This window comes from Hyperoodon ampullatus (assembly GCF_949752795.1).
Source record: "Hyperoodon ampullatus genome assembly, chromosome: 4".
Lineage (NCBI taxonomy): Eukaryota > Metazoa > Chordata > Mammalia > Artiodactyla > Ziphiidae > Hyperoodon > Hyperoodon ampullatus.
This window is the reverse complement of record NC_136917.1, coordinates 62,507,791-62,524,637: the sequence shown is the minus strand read 5'-3', so window position 1 is coordinate 62,524,637 and position 16,847 is coordinate 62,507,791. Positions and strand designations below refer to the sequence as shown.

The following is a 16,847-nucleotide window of genomic DNA, read 5'->3' as shown; positions in this document are numbered from 1 at the left end:
CTGCAAGAAGGCAGGTAAAGGTGACAGCATGTCTTGGGGGCCTTGGTGGTGGCACCTTGACTTTGGAAAGCTCCTGGCAACAGGGGCCTCATCCTGTAGGAACAATAGGCCCAACACAGCCCCAGCAGAGGGCTCAAGGCTTCTGTAGCTCCATCTGGCAAGTGGCCCAGGGGCTCTGGGTCCAGCCATGAGCCAGAGAGATCATTGGGAGGGGGCAGATAGCAGGAGAGAGCTGGGCTAGAGATCTGGGCTGGAGCACCAGCCGCCCACTTGCCACCCACATGGCTTTTGGTACATCTGCTTCCTCATCCATGAAATGGGGATCAGGGCCTGAAGATGCTCTCCCCACCCCGGGGGTGCAATGGCCACTGTGGTACTTCCTGGGGGTGGGCTGCCCCACCCAAGGTGCCCCATCCTGTGACGAGAGAAACTGACTTAGGACTCAAGGGCACAATAACTTGGAACACACCAGTCGCAACAGTTTAACATTTTACTAAATCAATTCACACGAATTCCAAATTGCAAATATAATTAAGGACAACAGATTCTGTTCTGCCTTTTAAATCTTTCATTTTCAAATCCATCATTAAGACAAAAAGTAAACAAAAATTAAGTCTGCTGCAAATTCATGATTTTTCTTCTTGAGGGGGAAAAAAAGGAACATTATAGTAAAAAGAATGCCACTGGGTGTACAATAAAGCACCACGACACACGGTTACAAAATGGGCTTCCTGGACTCTGCCCCACGTAGAAGACACTGCTTTCCCCGCTGCTCTGCGTCAAGCAGGATTTCATTAAAATAAAACTATAAAATCTCCTAGGTTACACTAAAGTCAGACACGGTCTGGAACACAGTGCTTAACAACAGTAATGTCAACTATCAGTGCTAACGTAAAAACATTTTAGAAGGTCAAAAACAATTAAACTGGAAACCAAAACCTTATTTTCCCTAGATGAGCAAAACTGAAAAAAAATGAAAGGGTTCCCGCCTCCCACTAGGAGTGGAGGGAATCTTTTTTTTCTTTTCTTTTCTTTCTTTCAAATTGGAGGCGGGGGCACGGTGCGGGCTGGTTCTGCAGTTCCTCAGCCTAGTTGGCGTCCAGCTTGGCCATTTCCTGCACGTAGATGCCTATACTCTCGCTGTCAAAAAGCACAAAATACACCGTTTTGATGGAAGAGGACATTGTTGACACGAAGTAACTGGAGATGGCCTTCAGGATCAGCTGAGCTGCCGTCTGCTTCGGAAAACCGTTCCTGCAAGAGAGAGGACGGCGGCTCAGCAACTAGGGGGCCATGGCGGCCACAGGCCCCCCTCCCCGGCCACCTCCTCCCTCCGGCAGCCCCTCGAGGCCCTCTGTGCTGCCGTGGCCTCGTGTTGGGTCAGGGTCCACAAGTGGTACTCGACCTCTGGCTGCTTGTACACAGGCGTGAGACAGCCCAGTGCCACCAGACAGGGGAAGAATGAGTAGACAGAGAACTATGACCCGCAGGAGGATGTGCTGTGCTCTGAGAGGCAGCATGCCAGCAAGGCGACAGAATCTGTTTTGCGGTGTGTGGGCTGAGTGTAGTCTCCCGCAGGCAGTGTGAGCGCCCACGGTTCTTTTCCCAACACCACCGGGACTGGCATGGGGCTTGAGACACAGCCCAGGCTCCCAAAGGCCCCCCGGGGGTCTCAGCTTCAGGGATGGCTGGAGGCTGGAGCTTCTCTAGGAAGCACGAGCCTCCATCCATGCAAGTAGAGGGTTACATCCTTCACACTGGCCTTCAGATTTCATGGGTGGCAGGAATCCACCTCCCGGCACACACCAGCTTGGACACCCCATAGGCCCAGGCCTCGGGGAGCTGCATGCAGGGAACGACCCTGGGACAAGTAGGCTCTTCATCTCAAGGGACAGCATCCCAGTCTCCAAGCCAAACTGGTGTGAATTCCCATACAATTCCATTTAAAGTAAACGTCACGTGGCAATTCTGGAGGCAGGGGCTTAGAACTCAGGCCAGAATCTGAAAGCAGGACCAGAAGGATGGGCGCTCCTTGCTGTGTGTGTGCTGGGGCTGTTCCTGGTCAACGCTGCAGGTGCAGGAGGACCCAGGAGAACCATGGCAGGAATGTGTCAACTTGCCTAGTCTGGGGGAAATAACGTGGACTTTGGAGCCAGTGGCCCTGGATTCAAATCCCTACTGACCCCGGTTTACAGTCCAGGATACTGAGGGTGAGAGTGAGGGGCTGGTCTCCATGGGGATTTCTTTGTTCCTAAGCAGATCTAGTCTTCAGTCTGCCCGGAGCCTGCGGGTCCAGTGGAGTCCAAAGTCCTGGGTCAACCTGCCAGTTTCGGCCGGGGCTTTCCTTCGGATGGGGTACCTGCTGCCAGGTGAGAGGTTTTCAAATGTGTCAGATGCGAGATTTCTCCTAGGCTCACTCGCTAAGTGCCATGAGCTGTGGACCACCTCAGTGGCTTCTTTTTGAGGATCACACTTATTCTACTGTCAGCACTCAGGGTTTTTCAGAGCCTTTCAGAGCCAAGGAGAAAACCATTCTTGCGACTTGTTTTTGATCAAACAGGGCTTCACCCAGCTTGACAATGGACCCCTAGCAATTCGTGGATGCTTTAGAAGTGAAGTTCCTTTTTAGAGGACAAGGGTGTCACCCCAGGCCCGTTCCCAGCCTGTGCAGAGGAGCCTGCAGGCAGTAGTAGGGTGTGACCTAGAGTCGGGGCGCCTCACGTGCAGGTGCCTCCCCCACCCCCAGGCACAAGGCACTCCTGCCTGGCAGCCAGCACACACGAGCCTGTGAACCAGATCAGGGTCAGAGTCTGAGAGAGAGCTGCAGGGGCGTTCTGGCCAGGACAGGGCTGCCAGACAGGCGGCTTCCTCCTGAGGAGACCCTGGGGCTCCGTCCACCAGCAGAGTTGGGGGACCAAAAGGCGGGCTGGGATGGAGGGTGGTGGGAAGAGAGGCTGTGCTGGAAGTGGGGAGGGTGGGGACCCCGCGTGGCAGGTGACACCCCCTCGCACCCATCCCCACTTGGGGCCTGCAGGCTCAGTCTGGGAAGAAGCTGTCCTCACAACACGTGGCTCGGCTGCCTTGACTATTTTCACAGGAGTCGAGGAGCACAAAGGCTACACCGTCCGGAACAAGACACACGCTGGAAAGCGCTGGATGGAGTGAACCCGACCTTCTGCTTTGAGGGCCTCTCCCCAGTGAGTGTGTCGTGGGGCACCCAGCTCGCACCCTTATAGGGGCCGCCCTTCCTCCAAGCAACCCTACTCCTGAGGCAGGGGCCAGGCCAGCCATGGCGGAGCACAGGCACAGGGTCACCCGAATGAGGGCCCATTTTAAACATCTCACAAAGAGCAAGTGTTTATTCTCCTGCTGTAAATACAGGGGCTGCCCTAAGGACTCGTTTCGTTCCTGGTGATGAAAGCCTGAGGCGGCGGCAGCCCCTGGGCAGACAGGCAGGAGTGGGTAGGGCTGCGAGGCTACGGCAGGACAGTGGGGCCTGGCCCGCCACTGGAAGCAGCCTGCGCTCAGGCCAGGGACTCCGAGGGCCGCTGCCCCAGGCAGAGCTCGGCCTGTGGGCACGACCTGGCTAGGCGGGGGCTGAGAGAACTGCAAAGAGTTGCCTCTGCAGTGGAAGCCCGAGACCATGCTCCACCAGCCCCAAGCTCCCCCACTAAGGGTGCCCTCCTGCATGTCTCAGGTGAGCTGGGCCAAGGTGAGGGCCTGTGGAACTTCCCTGAAGAGCAAGCTGTCTGTTGTGTGGCCTGACGGTCACAGCCCATCTCTGGTGTTTACCCAGCCTGAGCTGACCCTGGCCCAGGCTTCGTGAGCTGCCCTTAGGCCACCCTGTGGCCGCTCTGCCCGAGCCAGGGGAGATGTGGTGCGGTGCGGAGACGCAGGGTGTGGCCACAGGGCCTCCCTGGAGCACCCGCAGCAGGCTGGTCACTCCGCCTATGCCCAGCGCCTTCTGACACAGACCTTCTCCCACAGCTTTCTGTTCCTCTGCCTTGGACCCTTGAAAAGGGGTGTGTGACTCTGACCGAAGGGACATCAGTTCCCGTTCCTCTACATCAACAGTTCTCAACATTAGCCTCTGTTAGGATTACGGAGGGCCGGCCAAAATGCAGGCTGCCAGGCTCCGCCCAGGAAATCAGATGAGGTGAGCCTGGGGACCGTGCTTTGAGAACCACTGTTCTACATGCACTCAGGGTGGGCCCAAAGGTTAAGAACCTGCACTGGGAAGAAAGGTCGGGATCAAAGGTCACAGACCGGCAGCCCATCCAGCCTTTCCCAGCCTGGATGTCCTACTGTTAAGGGAGCTTGGGCTGGTCTGCCCTTGTCCTTCAAGGTTGCTGTAGGGTGAACTGTGAATATGATTTGTTTCCAGGAAAACCTCTTGTTGACAAACCCATCCCTCTGTCTGAGGCACTCACAGCCTAAAGAAGAGACCTAGCCATGGGACTATGGCCCCTCTGGACCACGCAAGCCACCAGGAAGGAATGGAAGAGGTGATGGCTTTCCTGACGTTTCCAGGTGGGTCCCAAAAATGTTTTCTAGTAGGCACAGTTAGAAGTATTTGTCATAAAATGGAAATGTAGAAGTGGATGCTTTCACAAGCGTGCTTTACATGCAGAGGGCCTGCACCCTCAAAACAGGGGTAGCTATGGCACACGCAGTGGCCTGGAGCCACACGGGATTTGAGTCTGGGCCCTGTCTCTGTGCCTTGTTTCCCCACCTGGTGAAATGGGGTAGGTAATCAAGTATTTATTATCTGGGGAGGCTGTGTGTATCAAACAAAATACTGTACAGAGAGCCCTCAATCAACAGTGTCATCTCTAAAGTGGGTAGTCTCGAAGGGTCTTTCTAAAGGCCCACACAGTGGAAAATGGCCTTCCCAACCCCAGACCCCATGATAGCTAGGACGGGGTGACTGCTGCTATCTTTGCTGCTTCCCTGTGCTGACGAAGTCAGCATCAGGCCCCCAGAGGGCTGCTGCCCAGGTCTGAGACGTCCAGTTCTCTTGGAGGGCCGTGGGCCAGGACTGCTGGCACGCTGCGGTGTGGCAGGGGCTCTGTCGGGGTCCCCTGGTGCAGTACTGACCACCTTGAGGAGAGTTGCTTGCCTGTGCATCTCACTCACCTTGTGGCCTCTTGGCTGGCTGGCTAGGTCATTTTGTTGAATAACCACAGCCCTTCTGAACGGCCATCCCTACTTGGCCAGGTCTTTGTGCCTTCCTCCCCATCTCAGGCTTACTGCTTCTGTGGCAGTCATTCTGTTCTACCGCTGTACTGCGTCTGCCTTCTGGATGAGACCAGACAGCACCTCCTCAAGGCGCATTAGAGCAAGGGCAGATAAGGGCTTCTGCACTCCAGTCAGATTCCAGTTTCAATCTTAGCTGCCCTTGGGAGCAGGCGTTCACCTCTCTTGGCATTAGTTTCCTCCACTGGAAAAGAGGTACTGCTCGGCGATGGCAGTGACGACAGTGGTGGTGATGCAGATGCTGCTCCCCCTGAGAGATGGGCGCCCCTCCTATTCCCATTCGGCTCCTGACCCTGACAGCTGTGCTCATGCCAAATGTCTTAAGTTCCTCTGCGGCCAAGCACTTCCCACCCCACATGGAGTTTATCTTAGATTTCGACGTTTTTTATTGCCTTGACCAGACTAAGAAGGTGTCTGAACTTCCCCCTGAAGTCGCTCCAGCTGTGTCTGCAACAGCCTTTCCCAAGTGTCTTAGACCTCAGTTTCCCTGGCTGTTGCAAGGCGATCCCATGGGCTACCTCCGCCTGGTGCCCTCCTGTGTCACCTGCTCAGTGATGGCTGGGGGCTGTACACATTGGTTGCTTGTCCACTGTCCCATCTGATGGCAGAGACGCGGGTTCACAGGGCCACAACACAGAGAGGATTTACTCCCTCCAGCTGTGCTGAGCCCCCTCCTCGTGTAGGGCATCGCCAAGCGTCACTGCTCCTGGTGAGCTCAGCCTCCAGGGCAGGGCAGGGCAGACGCAAAGGACTCCAGGCCAGGGGCTGTGCTGAGCGGCCTGATCAGGGACCCAGAGATTGCTGTGAGGAGAGGCTGTGTCCTGGGGGTTGGAAAGCGCAGATGGACTTTCTGGAGGAGAAAGACTAGGAGCCTGACCCTGAAGGCTAAATAGGAATTAAAGTAGATTCTAGATGGACTCTTTTTTTTTTTTTGCTGGACCAGGCCCCCTGTCTAATTGTCTTGGCTATTTGGGAGATGGATAGGGCAGGGCATCTTGGCAGCCTGGGTGACGTGGGCAAAATGTCTGTCACCCCATGTGGACCCTCCTCTGCTGGGATTAGGTTTCCCGCACACTGTGCTCCTGGGCCTTCCTGTGTTCTGTCTGGCTTTGAGTAACTGCCCAGCCAGAGACTACTCCATCCAGAGGTAAAGGGCAGGCTATCAAGGTCCTGAGCTGAGAGCAGTGGGTTATAAGAGGGTGAAGCTAAAATTCAGAAGGGGATGGCGATGGGCCCAATGCCTCCAAAGCTAGAGAGAGGCCAGGGCAGCACAACCCAACAGAGGCCTCTTACCTTCTCTCACTCCAGGGCTCACGTTTTGGGTTAATAAGTAATTCTCCCCAATTCAGTTTGTCTCTCTGTCCTTTATATTTGTCTTCTGAGGCCCACACCGAGGGGGTAGGGAGGCTGACAGCTCTGCCTGGGCAGGTCAGGGAATTCCAAGAGGTGTTTCCAAGGTTCTCTAGAATCCACTCACACAGAGAGTGCAGAGGCAGCGGGGTGATCCTCTGGCAGGATGCTCGGAGGTGAGTCTGCTGACCAAAGGGGACAGGAGGCAGGGGTGCCATGTGCCTAATACCGAGAGCACTGAGGCCAAGGACCTCTGAGCAAATACTGGCTCTACCAAGTACACGCTGTGTGACCTCTGGTGAGTGACTTGACCCCTCTAAGCTTCTGTTTCTTTGCCTTTGAGTGGAATTAATAGTGCTGCTCACTTTGCGGGGTTGTGAGATACTGCAGATGAAGGGTTTAGCACAGTGCCTGGGACTCAATGAATACCCACAGGTGGTGGCTTCAAGAAAACAAACTGGCTTTCCTTTTAGGCTCATAAATCTAAGGAGAGTTTAATCAAAGCCCCAAACTAGCTATTCCCCAAGTACTGCCCCTCTGGAGAGGGGTCGTCCCCTAATGTCAAACAGGGTGGAGGGAGCGGGGTATCCATCAATATTGTGACCAGAATGCCCAAGGACAGGAGGTCCGGATGCCAGAGGTGGTTTCCCGAGGCCAGGGTTACACCCCGGGTCTCATTTGCCTCCAGTGGGCTTTAAGATTGGCCCCCAATCTTGGGGGCCGATGGGCTGGAGGAAGGGAGTGTAGGGCTATGGTCATCGTCCACATGCCCAAGATGCCAGGCCTCAGCTGAGAGAAAGTGATCTCACAGCTCTTTGCCAAAATGTTTTGCATTTATATTGTTTTAATTCCAAATGACTTTTATGCCAGAGACACTGGATGCCACAAACAAGCTGTTTTATTTCCCCTCCTAAACCCCACTGTGATTTACTGGCTGGCTCTAGTATAATCCCAGTCTTTGCTCATGAAAGAGAGGGCAGCTGTTTACACGGCTCTGTGGGGCAAGGTCTGCCCGACAGATGTGGGGCTGGGTGGCTACGCACATGTGCTTGACTTTGGCATTCCGCCCTCTTAAAAGCTTTCAACTGATTATTTTTTAAAACTTTTTACTCCGTGAAAAATGTAAATAAGTTTGTAATAACAGATGCTCTTTTATGGGCATGACTTTTACGCTTCAATTAAAAATTCCCACTAGTCATATGAAAGAGCATGAAATTATTACCTCCAATAAAGGCTCCTATTGCTTCTCTCCTCGGAACCACCTTTCATCAGAGTAGATCAAAGTGCATCCGAAACACTAATTAACTGAGCCTCAGAACCGTGTGTGAGGAAGGGCAGTCCCTTAGCCTCACTAGCTGATAAGGCAGGCCAGGGACAGAGAGGGTGATTCATTTACCAAAGGTCACACAGCAACGCAGTGCTGAAGAACAGAACTTCCATGGGAGGTGGCCGGCTGGGAAGGTGGGAGAAGCAGGAAGTTAGCTAATTATGCTCAGATCCAAAAGCACTTTGCTAAAAAAAAAAAAAGGGGTCTTGAATTGACTCTGGGACTGAGTCGGGCACCTATACACCTCTCCACAGTTCCTAGGAAAGTTCAACCTGCTGGGTGCTTGCTGACCAGCTTATGAAGGATGCTCGTCTTCGCCAGGTGCGCTTACAGCCGACTGAAAAAGGCTGTTAGATGCTCTAGCTCTGTCGGCTTTGCTTTCAACAGGCATTTAAATGGTACTGACTTTTAAAATGACGCTCAACAGATGCTTTTGGCAGAAGCGAACAGAATGAAGATGTATGGTGATGGGAAACATAGATGGCAGTCCAGAACCACCATCGTGTCAGCTCTGGATGTCCCTGCAGAGCTCGGCACAGGGCGGAGTGAGCGTGGGAACGTGAGGCTGGGGGCCGTGTGCATGTTCACCTGTCCTCTGCTCAGGGCCCCTCCCCCCACACCAGCTTCTTTGTGCTAGTAAGCCCCAGAAGAGAGCCCACTGTCAGTGCAGAGGACTGAGGGGCCCTCACACAAAGGAGCACCTGGTCTGGGTGGCCTCGGCTGCCCGGAAATGCAGGGCCAGGACCAAGGCCAGGAGGGGAAGAGAGGGGAGGTGCGGCGCCCACAGCTCACCTCCAGGAGGGACTGCAGAGGAATGCTCCTTCTGTCCCCGATGGAGGCAGGCAGTGACAGAGGCTCCAGAAGAAGATCTTTTCCCGTATCAGGTCCTCTGGTGGGTCCACCAGTCACGTGTGACTGCCGTGGCCCACAGGAAGCCCTGGGGCACAGTGCCTGTCTGCCTGTAAGCAAGGCCTTCTGGGTACAGCGACTAAGCTCTGCTTGAGCAGATGTGACAGGAATTCCGCCCCAGACTAGCTCTGTCACTGGCACTTGGGATGTGGGACCCTCAGTGATGGCACTGTTCAGGGAAGCAGAATTACAAGGCCTGCCCAAGATAAAAACAGCAAAATCCACTCTCTGTCCTGCTCATAGGTTTGGAAGAGACGTGCTTTGAGAAGAGCAACTTTCTATACACACACGGAATAGTGCTGAGGACTGTGACTCAGGCTCGCCCAGGAGGACGGTGCAGCCTGCAGTGTCACAGGACGTCAGTGTGCTGGGACCTGTGTTGCCACTGCACAGCCCGCCTTCCTCGGGTACTGGGAGGGACTGATGGCAGAGACCCTGGAAGGCTCCCGATCTGCATGGGAAGCCCCAGAGATGACACAGAGTCCGGGGCTGCGGCAGCTCTGAAGGCCAGTTTCCCTTTGCTTCCGTGCCCCACCCAGATGGCGAGCCTTCCAGAGGCCTGCTGCTCAGACCCTTGGTAGGCAGGACCGTGGAGATGTGGCAGGCAGTGAGACACAGCCTCAGAGGCAGCCCTCACATCTTCATCGTGGCAGAGAGTTCTCAAAGCATGCTCCCTTCAGAGAGCTCCTTTAATTTCCGAGCAGTCCTGAGATGCTGCGTGGGGGGACGATCACATCTATTTTACAGAGTAGGGGGCTGGACTCAGAGGGGGGGTTGTTAATTTGCATGCCATCACGCAGCTGGTTAGCCAGGCCTGAGCCCAGGGCTGCTCTGACAGGCAGGACCTGATGGGCTGTGTACTGGCATCTGGGGGTGCACCACCCAGAAGCGGGTGTGGTTGGGGGTTGTGGCTGAATCCTGCCTGCCTCATCAGTGGCTCAAGGACTACACCCTTCCAGTGCTGGCCCTCTGGGTTGTGTGTCTGTCTTAGGGGCAGTTGTGCTGCTCCCCACAACTTCCGTGAGTCTCCCTGGGGAGATTTCAGGGCTGGGAGGTGGGGGAGACCCAGCCCTATTTCACTCTCGTGTATCTGCCCACTCAGATCCACCTCATCAGCAGGGCAGTGAGACACAGGGAGAGCAAGCAGGCTTTGGGGAGGTGGAGGATGCCTGGGAATACAAAGATAAGGGGCAGAGGGCTGTGCCCAGAGGATGCTGGGGGTCGGGGGCAGAACTGTAACACAGCTATATGGGCTGGGTCTGGGAGGGGCTCTCCTGCTCAGTATCCCTGCATTCACGCCTCCCCACCCACCTAAGGTCTTAGTGTCCTTCAAGGGTCACCTTCTGTGATGACATGTGCTGTCACGGCTCAAGTCTGAGTCTCTCCTCAGGCTTCCTGTCTCCCTACATCTCTTCAACTGTCCCTCACAATTACTTAATGTTCTGCCCGATTTTGAGCTTCCGGTCTCCTCAACAAAGGCAAGTGCTTGAAAGTAGCCTTAGCCGACCATGTGCACAGTCAGAGCTCCCTGCAAGCATGGGCCACATATGCAGGGGGACAGGCCATGGGCCCTTACCTGCCGCTGCCGATGGATGGAAAGGCGATGGACTTCAGCTTCTTGTCATCCGCCAGGGCCAAGCAGTTCTTCACTGTCTTTTCCAGAAGTTCCTCACACTTGTCTGCACCCCAGATGGGACTGTTACAGTGGATCACAAACTTGGCGGGCAGGCCATGGCCTGCGCTGACAGCGGCTGGAGGGAACAAGACAGAAGCAGTGAGCTGGGTCCCCCTGCAAAGCACGCGCGCTAGGTGCCGAGCCTAGGCCGGCTCTCCAGCACGTCTTCCCGGGCCCCCCGCGACCACCTGGTCCAGGAGGGCTGCAGCTGCCTGCTGCCCGGAAGCTCGAGCTGGAAACTGCTTGTCCTGCAGTCTCCTCCCTTGGTGGCGGAGTGGGGGGGACGCCAAGCCAACCCCCACCCCTGGAAAGTTGGCGTTAGGACGCATGGCCACCAGGAACTTTAGCCAAGGTCACAGTAAACCCTCTCCCTACCCTCCCAGAAGGCCGAGCCTTAACCATCTAACTTGACCAAATGTGTCAGAATGTTTGTAGCCTCCAATTAATTGCCTTTTGGGGGTCTCCAACTGCCCTTTCCTCAACTGGATTCATGTGAATTTAATTATGATGTATCGATATCTATAAATCTCTCAGACACAGTTTGGAATAAACCTCCTGGGAAAGTAACCCAAATAGCATGTCTGCTGCCCTGTTCTTCTCCCTGACTAACCAATCCTGTTACTTTTGACAGAATTAATTGGACAGTGTTTTTAGGATGGAACTATTTTCCTCTCCTAGAAGAGGAGCCTTTTTCCAACTACAGATCTCCATAGCAGACCTGCCTTTCCAGATTTGTTCTCATTCTCTGCCTCTTGTCAGATCGGAAGACACTGGTCTTGGGTCTGCTCCTACCAGGAAATATATAACAGGCTAGCCCATGTCTCCCAGAGCATGTTCCAGGATTCCTGTCCCAAAAGTTGCAATGTAAAGAAGGTGGTTCTGGAACCAATGGGTCTGGTGAGTGCTGCCTGGTAGACTTCTATACAGGAGCACACTAACGTCTCTACCCACTGCTCCAGTAAGACACCCAAACTTTTTTGACCAGGTGTTTTCTAAATCCACTTTGTGAAGAACACCATCAGCACTATCCAAGGGGTCTGGGTTGTTAATGGGTATGGTATGTCGCTAGCAGAACCTGGAGAAGAGTGATTTATGGGAAGTGTCTCATGCTGCAGTAGCAACTGCTCTGATCCCAGAGTCACAAGTCTGATTCTGAGTCCTGGCTCTGCTTGCTGACTGGTTCAAGAACTGTGGGCTTGAGATTAGGGGGCTTAATTCACCTGCATGTCCACGTGAGAAGTAACTGCTAAACTATGCATTCAAAAGACAAGAAATGTGTTAGCAGTGATTATCTTTGGACAGCGGAACAGGGATATGTTCTATTATTTCCTTTATACTTAAAAAATATTTTAAAACATTTTCTAAAATAGATATTAAAATCAAGAACGAAATGTGTTCTTGTTTTTGAAACAGGCAAACATATCTTTAGCTGTGCTAAGTCTAACGAGTTTGTACCAGCTGTGGCTCCAGTGTCACCAGCTAAGTTTGGTGTGTGGCAGCATCAGGGCCACCTCTTATCACACCTCCTGCTGAGGGTCACCAAATGGGCTTTAACTGGAGTACCAACAGGAAGGACCCTGGGCTGGCACAGAGAGAGGTGTCAGTAAGGGGCTGAGGAAAGGCCAGGAGCCCCTGGCTGGGTAGTTTATGCTGTGTGTCCTCCCTGTTCAGTGTGGGCGGTTCCAGCGGGGAACTGCCTGCAAGAGCTCGGTAATGGTGCCCCCACCAACTCTCTGCAATGCCATGCCCTTTGCAGGCAAAACAGAACTGGCAGAGCAGAGGTCAAAGGCAATGCCACCCTCTTATCCCCGCCAGGACCTGTAACTAGCCCAGGATGGGAGCTGGTGCGTAGTCACTGGGGAAAGAGAGGTAAGGCCTGGGGTACCCTCAGAGAAGGTTGTGTGGCTGTCACATAGTAACTGTTGATGTCCATATTAAGATTCATTTTAAAAATAAACAGGATTGGAAAGACAGAATTGGGAACCATCTAGTAAGAAGAGAAAACTGGAGCCCAAAGGGGAGGGAGTGGCCAGCCTCACCCACTGTTCAGACTCCCAGGTGCTCGGGAAACCCTGTGTCCACCTAAAATCCCCAAATCCAGGCTGGCATCAGTAAGAAGTGCCCTGCCTCTAGTTCTTGGCAGTAAATTCTCCTCACATCACATTTCAAGTCATCTTCTTACCCCTCTTATCAGGAAAGGTGTAGTTGGCAAATGAGAGATGTATATTTACATTTCTCTCATGAAAAACACAGATGGCTGAATGAAAATGATTCATTTGCATCTCTCATCAGCAATTTTGCAGATGGCTCAGTATCCCTATCTATACTTCTCAGCTCTTAGATTTGCCGAACTTGGCTTCTCTAACTGCTTAAAATTTGAGGGCTAGACATCAAACACTTAGAAGCTATTTTAAGTAATGAAGAAAAAACTTGGAAAGGCGATTTCCACAACCCTTAAGTTCCCCTGACAATTTGTATGTGATAAAAGTCTAACAGGCTTTCTTCTGCCTCCGTCTCGGAGATAGCCATGCACCTCTGAATTCTAAGTCCTCCTGTAAACGGTTTCCCTAAGGCAGCATGCACCACGCCCAGATCAGCACAGTGCCTCCCCACCTCACCTCCAGCTACTTCCAAGGGCCCGTTCTTTTTCCGGAGTTCCAGAACAGCTTCCACAAACTCCTTGCCACCCTTCTTCTCCAGCGTGTTTCCTAGACAAGGACAGGGCGAGGTCAGATTGCCATCCTTGCGTCTCAGGGCACACACAGACACTTAGCATGTCAGGTGATTACATACTAAAAATGATCTGACTGGCTAAATTTCCAGACAGCTGCAAGACAGGAACAAAGCCCTGGCTGAGTCAGAAAAGTGAAGTTTCGAAGAGATTCACCATAGGCCAGTTATCACTCTGCACTGCTGGTCACCGAGCTATCTTTGCTGCCTCTTATATGGGGGTAACTCGGGGTGATCCTGGACACGCCAGAGATGTGAGGGAAATGGGAGACGCCTGTTCTCTGCAAGCACTCCTGTCCTGCATGCTTTCCATCAGCGTGAGAAACCAGATGGTGCCGGCTTCCAAGGCTGATGCCTCCCCCTGGATTTTCTTCTCTGTCTCTGGGGAGAAGCCCCAAATAAGGAGGTTTTAGAAGAAGCATACCATGCTTCCATCAGCAGCTAGCTCTCCTCTTGGCGGCAGGCCCAGAAGAAAGCATTCAGACTTGGCCACCTTTGGGCCAGCATTATTACCATGCTTAGTTCCTATTTTGCAGCTTTGGTGTCATATGTGAATACAAAAAAAAAAAAAAAAAAAAGGCCTCAGACAGTATTTCCTTAATCACACAAATGATTCAGAATCTTTTTAGGTAAAGGAGAGCAACATCAGAAACAGAGCTTAAAGATGAGCTTGTATGCTTAAAGAAGGATGACTAACTGTTCAGGGTCAGATTAAAAAAAAAAAATCAAATGGAGACACGGAACAATTCTTCTTGAATTAGGGTACTTGGTAAGTAATCAATTCTTGTTATGAAAGCCAAGTTCCCAAATAAGATTACCAACACCTATAAGGTCTGTGGGTTAAACGTCTCTTGTGGGACAGCAAGCAGCAGTCAAAATCATCCTTTTAAGTTTGGCCAGAATGGGGTCTTAGTCTTCCATAAGCTCTGCTTCCTCAGTTGTGCACATTTTAAAGTACATTCCTCACAAGAGGATAAAATACTCCCCTTAAGATTCACCATTTGTCTTGGAAAATTCAAGGTGCCCTTGGCACATTCTGGTATGGGTCAGTGAGGGTGCACTGGGATGCACCAGCCCAGATTCTCTTTGGATTCACCCTGGAATGACCAGGACTGATTATCTTAGAGAAACCTGCCTCATTTGCATGTTGTTCTGGTGGGGTGAACTAACCCCAGGAAGTGCCTAGAAGGAAAAGCAGACAGCCTGGGCACTGTCACAGATAAGACGGCACAGGGCTAATGGCAGGCACTGCCTATAAGCCACCCCACTCTAGGAAGTCTGGGGGCCTGAATGAACGTGAGCAGCAGGCCATCACCCACAAGGAGCTCTCGGCTAAGAGAAGGCCTGACTTTCAGACAGAGATTAACTTGGGATCCCTAAGGTGGGATCCAGCGTCCCTCCTCATAAGCCCAGACTGCCCACAAGCCTTCACCTGTCTTGGAAAGCAGTGAAGTAGGCTTTAAATGGCAGAGGCGTCCAGAGGGAAAACACATCTGCTTCAGAGGTTTTTACCGGCAGTGGTGGCAGCCTCTGCATTTTCTGACAAAGTTCAGCATCAGAGACAGTGGCCAAATGGGCTTAAGGGAGCAGGCTTGGGCCTCGTGGCTCAACTCCACCCACCAGAAAGTGGAGAGTTTGAGGGTACAACCTAGGTGAATGAGGCCCAATTACAGGTTCACCTGAAATATCCATGCAACCGAGAAAAATGTATCCGAAGTCTGAATCCGCTGGATCCCAAATGCTGCTGCCCAGCTGTACCTGGTCTGGCCTTCCCTCCTCACCCATCCTCCAGCTTGAAGGATGGATACAAACATGCTCCAGGCAGGACTATTTCAGGTCCACATTCTCTATCCTATCTACTCTTTAGGAGAAATGGGAAATTTGGAAGGTAAAGTAAAATCAGTGTTGTATTAATACTACCAACTCCTTTCTGAAATAGAAAAATATTAAGAAAATGGGCTGATTTATAATTAAAGGTGTTTTATCTTAGGAAGAGTGTTTACTTTAAAATTTTTACTTATAATTAAATCTTTCTTTAATTAGAAGTGAAATTTGCACGTTAAATTACACTTAATGCATTTCCCAAACTTAAAAACTGAACCCTAGATTGCAGGCAATCAACCCGGTCAGGACTTGACTCCTACACACACATATGTATGCACATGTTCATGTAGACACACGTGTACTTTTTAACAAGAAACAGGCCCATTTCAACTGTATTGTCAACACTCTGAATGTAAAACTCTTGCTTTTTAGGCTTAACTTCAGGGTTAATCATAAGGCAATTGGCTTATTTGCCCCCAAGCATAAACATGTGTTACTCCCATGAGAACAAGAGCATTATTTCATGCTTAGAAAGCAGGCATAAGTATCAGTGTTCAAACCAGCCCAAGCGAAAATTTAGGCTTGGACAAACGTCAGGCTCAGCCTGTGGTCTATTTCACTGTTAGAAAGAACTTTTGATGGGTAAAAGTTAATCACTGGGGCTAAGCATTCCTGCACTCGCATTCCTTCTTCCAGCAGTCTCGGGACTCAGGAATTCACACCGAGTATGAGAAGTGGAGTGAGTACATCCTCGCTTCCTCTTTTCCCCTCTCACACATCAAAGTGGGAACTGGAACCAATTGAGACCATGTGTGAATCTGGTTGATCATTGTTTTGGTATTGCAAGAGATCTGGGTGCAGTACTAGTTTGGAATGGTTCGCTGAGAAAAAGCACTGAGGTGGGCTTTGGAAGACCTGGGTTCTGGTCCTGGCACCGTCTTTCCTCCTTGGCCAGTCAGGTTGTCTGGACCTGCCGTGACAGCATCCATGAGTGATGTACGACGTAACCTTGGCCGAGCTCTCGGACCCGAGTTACTTACATGTCACCAAGGCTACTCATGCCTAACCTGTGCATATGAGTGGGTTAAGGGCAAGCATGTCAGAGAGAAAAGCACTAGCACTGTCATTATGCCAAGGAGACCGGTTCCATTCATGGTTTGGGAAGGACTGGGCTCTTCTGGGGGCGGGGGGTGGGGGGGGACAGTTGGCTCTGCATGTTACCCCGTCTGGCGCCCGCCAGCCTCAAAGCCTCCAGCTCCACCTCCTGGTGTGGCTAATTCTGAGGAAACACTTTCACAGCCGCAGCAGACTGGCCCCTTTCTTCCTCTCCCTGAGCCTGCGCGAGATTCTTCTGCCCAGCAAGTTTCACAATTTTCATTTCACCCAGAGTTCTGGATGGCAGGATGAACCTAGGCCTTAGTCAATCCTGGCTGAAAGATAAGCCCTCAGCTGTTCGTTTATTTGGTTTCCTCCATATAAGCACTTCCCTCCCATCAAGTTTTCACTTGGTTAAGAAAGGAAGTATCTTTCTCTTAAGCTGCCTGACTTAGGAGCTCTTAAACTCCTCCAAAATCTTGGGAAAGGGGAGTTTATTTTAATTGCCTACAGCCTGATTTCATTTGGGCCTGGCAGGCTTGGCGAATCCTGACTTTCCATCCAGTTTGTCTTTCTATCCTTGTCCAAAATCCAAAATGCCTAGGAGAGCAATTAGCCCAAATCAAAGTGTCTGGGGCAGACTGTGAACAGCAGGCTTTGTGAGTGACACTGAACAGAGCT

The 16,847-nt window shown here is 52.0% G+C and overlaps 1 protein-coding gene across 4 annotated transcripts in view; it reads right to left on the bottom strand.

Annotated features, from left to right (window-relative positions):
- Positions 1–476: 476 nt before the first annotated feature.
- Positions 477–16,847, bottom strand: part of MACROH2A1 (macroH2A.1 histone) — a 71,237-nt gene continuing 54,866 nt past the window's right edge. For all 4 annotated transcript variants that reach the window (XM_079704128.1, XM_079704130.1, XM_079704129.1 and 1 more), the window contains exons 6-8: positions 13,136–13,225; positions 10,419–10,593; positions 477–1,254 (exon numbers count right to left, since the gene is read on the bottom strand). In XM_079704128.1, the coding sequence (XP_079560254.1) occupies positions 1,089–1,254; positions 10,419–10,593; positions 13,136–13,225 (431 nt within the window). In that variant the 3' untranslated portion in view covers positions 477–1,088. The remainder of the gene's footprint in view (positions 1,255–10,418; positions 10,594–13,135; positions 13,226–16,847) is intronic.